At 41.3% G+C, this 4,148-nt stretch overlaps 1 protein-coding gene and 1 long non-coding RNA gene across 2 annotated transcripts; one reads left to right on the top strand and one right to left on the bottom strand.

Moving 5' to 3' along the window:
- Nucleotides 1-379: 379 nt before the first annotated feature.
- LOC110509836 lies at nucleotides 380-2,509 on the bottom strand. Its single transcript, XR_002471491.2, has 2 exons — nucleotides 2,187-2,509; nucleotides 380-2,075 (listed from the first exon to the last, which is right to left on the bottom strand). It is a non-coding gene; the product is annotated as an uncharacterized LOC110509836 (long non-coding RNA).
- LOC110509835 (sepiapterin reductase) lies at nucleotides 1,676-4,148 on the top strand. Its single transcript, XM_021590971.2, has 3 exons — nucleotides 1,676-2,169; nucleotides 2,484-2,774; nucleotides 3,565-4,148. The coding sequence occupies exons 1-3, from the start codon at nucleotides 1,824-1,826 to the stop codon at nucleotides 3,753-3,755; spliced, it is 828 nt and encodes a 275-aa protein (XP_021446646.2). The 5' UTR covers nucleotides 1,676-1,823; the 3' UTR covers nucleotides 3,756-4,148.

Genomic DNA, 4,148 nt, shown 5'->3' with positions numbered 1-4,148 from the left:
TGTTTATAATCTTTTGACAACAGTGACGGCATGTAAGACAATTTATGACATAACACAATGGATGGCTAATTCGTCATACAGCATTGATACTTGATATTATTTATAACGTGTTACGTTTGTTTTGTTTTAGATTGAATGTGTTGCATGCCAACGGTGGTTCCATGTGCTGTGCCTAGGAATGAAGACAAAAGAATAAAGAACACAAACTAGAAGTGCAGCCTTTGTTGTTGAAAATGTATGCTATACCCCATCCACACTGAAGAGGCTCTGAAATGTCCATCAACCAGGGATAAAGAGAAAGTTAACATGGAAATGTTTCATACTTATTTGAAGTTAAGTGTCTGACATGTTTTAAAAGATTAAAGGTCTACAATTTCAGTTTAATTTGTCAATATTACATTTTTATTCATGGATTTACTAGCCACCATTACTGTGGTTACATGTTCAGTATATGTATTGACCAGCAAACCCACTGCAGCCTACCTCACCAGCTCACTCTCCATCCCTGCTTTGGACAATTAATAGCATGACTCTTATACTTTTTCCTTTATGGTTGATATTAACAACGAAAGGAGATATTATTTGTCTCTCTCCTATTGTGTACCACTGTTAAATACTGTGGAAAAATAAAAAACAGGGAAAATAAGTACTTAGAACAACCAATTATTGTAGATAAATATTAAAGAAAAGGGTAAACAACACTGGACTGAACCCCGTAATTGTCAAACTAATATTAATGTACAACAATATAGAAGATACATGACTAGAGGTTATGCAATATGGCTGTATATACACTGCATGCTTCTTAGGAGCGTAATTGACATGACCAAGGAGCTATTGCAAATGTGAAACTATGAAAAATGTACGTTACAACGCGTGATTTTACAGTACACAAACAAGAGTGTGCAATATAGAAGGGTAGTCAGCGGATATTAGGTCACATGACCAAGGAGCTATTGAAATTTAAAATTTTTAAAAATTCATGTAAAACCATGTGAGATGAAAATGGACAAACTAAAGGGTGTGCAATGTGTAGGGCCACTGAGTGGACATGCTGAACCTTGTTGGAAGTCACCAGGTCACATGACCAAGGAGCTATTGAAATTCTAAATTTAGAAAAATGTGTGTAAAACCATGTGAGATGAAAATGGACAAACTAAAGGGTGTGCAATATAGAAGGGTAGTCAGTGGACATTCTGAACCTTGTTTGAAGTCACTAGGTCACATGACCAAGGAACTATTGAAATTTGAATGTAAAAAAAGTTTGTACTTTGTTTACATTCCCTAACGAATTCAACTAGGACTACAAAATGCTGCTCACATTTCCACATGTTTATTAGCTTTGAAACGCGAATTAATGTCCAAATCGTGAAAATAAGACCTGTGCAATGTTGTGGGCAATTTTTCCAACATTATGACACTTATTTGGAGTCTATGGCTCAGAAACTGTCTTTACCTCGGTTGTCTTATCTTATATTTTAATTTTTCATTTGCTTAAATAATGTAGCGACCCCAGTTTATAACCGCGGATATCGCTACAATAAGATACATCATTGATAAGAACACATTTTGGCCAGCACAGCCCACATCTAGGCATTTAATAAAACATTTGCTTATTCATTGTACAAACTAAGTCGCGAATTCGCTTGAACATCATAAAGTGGGCGGGATAAAAGGAGTGCTCATTCGTCATGTTTATTTTTGGCATCCATATCCGTTCCTCAATCTAATCGATTTGAACAATTATTTTAAAACGGTTCTTTACAAAACTCTCCCAGCCTTTATAAGTAGAAGCTGTACATTTCCGCTCCCATTTCACCAAAATGCAGGCCAATGGTATCTCCAACGTAATTATACCAGACGCGAAGGACCTAGGGAGAGCGCTGTGCATCATCACCGGGGCGTCCAAAGGATTTGGCCGAACCATAGCGAAAGAGATTTCCCTGTTACTTAAACCGAGGTCGGTGCTTGTTTTGGCCGCTCGCTCCGATGAGAAATTGCGGGAACTCCAGGAAAATTTGGCTTCATCGGATGCGGGCAGGGCAGGGTTGGTAACTCGTTGTGTTGTCGTAGACCTGGGAATGAAAGAAGGGGTGGAAAGTGTCATCAGGGCGGCGAAAGAGATTTCCTCCGAGGATATTGAACATCTCATACTGATAAACAATGCTGGTAAATTATTCATCCACCTGTAACCGTTTACTGCCTTCCTGCTTGCTTGACTGCCATACGTCTACTATGACAATTATCCAACCAAAAAAAAAGTGTTCAGTTTACAGATTTTCAAATTAGGTCTCATTAATTTTTTCATCTTTAGTTACTTATTTATGAATCAAATCTAATTGTATTTGATTGTGCTCATCAAATCTCCCAAAATTACAAAGTCGGACTATACAGCCTAGTAGGCCTAGTCCACACACTGCAATTAAGTGATATAATTCAACAGTTGTATAATCTGACATTTTCCCGTTCCCCTCCCCCTCCAGCCTCTCTGGGAGACGTGTCGCGCTATGCCCAGAGTTTCACCAACATGGCGGAGGTGGACTCCTACCTGTCACTCAACGTAAGCTCCGCCCTCAGCCTGACAGCCGGCCTGCTGCAGGTGTTCCCACGACGACAGGGGCTGCGGCGCAGTGTAGTCAACGTGAGCTCGTTGTGTGCCCTGCAGCCCCTCCCCTCCTGGGTGCTGTACTGCACAGGCAAGGCAGCCAGAGACATGATGTTCCGTGTGCTGGCAGAGGAGGAGCCAGACCTTCGTGTACTCAACTATTCCCCAGGTAGCTTTAGGCTTTTAACCCCTGATAAATAAAACAATACACCTCAGGTACACACTCCTGAACTGACCTTTATTATTTATATATTTATATATTTATTTATTTGAAATTGACTTGGTCATCGTTCATGTGTCTGTCAAGAGCCATTCAACCTTAGCCTGGCTGACACGACCCACGTGACTTACAGCGCAGGGTGAGCTGTGACCACACAGGTCTGGAAAGGAGGCTGTTTGTTAATGCAATATGCGCTCAGAAATTGTGCGACATATTTGATTGGTTCCCTGAAATGTTTTTTTCCCCTCCGCTAGTTTTTTAAATTTGAAAATCCAACCATTGTAATGGAAGGGGGCGGTGCCCTGGGGCTGTGTGTGGCTGCTTGTAGGTGTTTGAGTGAGAAAGACAGGATAGTCAACCAGTAAAAGCACAGCACCCTTCATTTGATGCATTGTGCCGAGAACAGCCCCATTTCAGACTCTGAAGTCAGGAGGACTTCGAGAGTTTGGCGTTAGCCAGACTAATTCAACCTGGCATTGGAGATTAAATTAATCCCCAGGTAGTAAGACTACTGATTTTGAAATAGAGCACTGAATGGATTTATTATGGATGTCTTTGACCTATGAACTTAGCTATGTTACAGTCAGGCCTGGGGTCAATTCCAGTTCAGCTGAAATTTACCCTTGAAATGGATCATCATGACTGCCCATTATCACGATATTGCAATTTGTTTCCTTTCTAACATGACCATCCAGTGACTTGTGACCAACTTAGATCCTGTCTCTCTGTGTTTCTCTAGGTCCCCTGGACACGGACATGCAGGTGGAGGCCAGGGACTGCACGGCAGACCCTGGTGTGAGGAAGTCCTTCTCAGTCATGCTCTCCCAGGGTCAGCTGCTTACCTGTGAAGACTCCTGTGCTAAGCTGATGAAGGTGCTGCTGGAGGATGAATACCCCTCCGGAGCACACCTTGATTTCTATGATCTGTAGGGAGAGAGGGGGGAACTAGAAGACACAGTGTGGCTCAGACTGGAGATGAATATTTCTGGTGTAGGTACAATTTTATAGCCAGAACAACTGGTACAGATTAGTTAGTTCGCTTCAAAGATGGTTTTGGGTTAATAAGATCTGATTCTAAACCTGTTTTCAAAGGTGGTAAGGATTGAGTGAACCTTTTACCGAATCAGGAGACATGGAGAGAAGGAAGGTTGAAGAGGTTTCTGTCATCCAATGCCATAGGCCTACTGTAGTTACTGAGTTTGGCAAACTATCCCGAGTCCATGTTAGGGCCTAACATTCCATCTCATGACAGTACTGTTCTAATTTGCCTTGGCACTTTTGGTACCAAAATAGCATATATTAAAGTTCTTTATCTCAAACAAA

Source organism: Oncorhynchus mykiss, chromosome Y (assembly GCF_013265735.2).
Source record: "Oncorhynchus mykiss isolate Arlee chromosome Y, USDA_OmykA_1.1, whole genome shotgun sequence".
Taxonomy (NCBI): domain Eukaryota; kingdom Metazoa; phylum Chordata; class Actinopteri; order Salmoniformes; family Salmonidae; genus Oncorhynchus; species Oncorhynchus mykiss.
Note: the sequence above shows the minus strand (reverse complement) of the source record. Positions and strands in the feature narration are given on the sequence as shown.

Bases quoted from the DNA above. Each gene is read 5' to 3' on its own strand.
- LOC110509835 (XM_021590971.2), top strand. From the start codon at position 1,824: ATGCAGGCCAATGGTATCTCCAACGTAATTATACCAGACGCGAAGGAC. The intron at 2,170-2,483 runs GTAAATTATTCA...CTCCCCCTCCAG, and splicing joins CATACTGATAAACAATGCTG to CCTCTCTGGGAGACGTGTCG. The intron at 2,775-3,564 runs GTAGCTTTAGGC...GTGTTTCTCTAG, and splicing joins TGTACTCAACTATTCCCCAG to GTCCCCTGGACACGGACATG.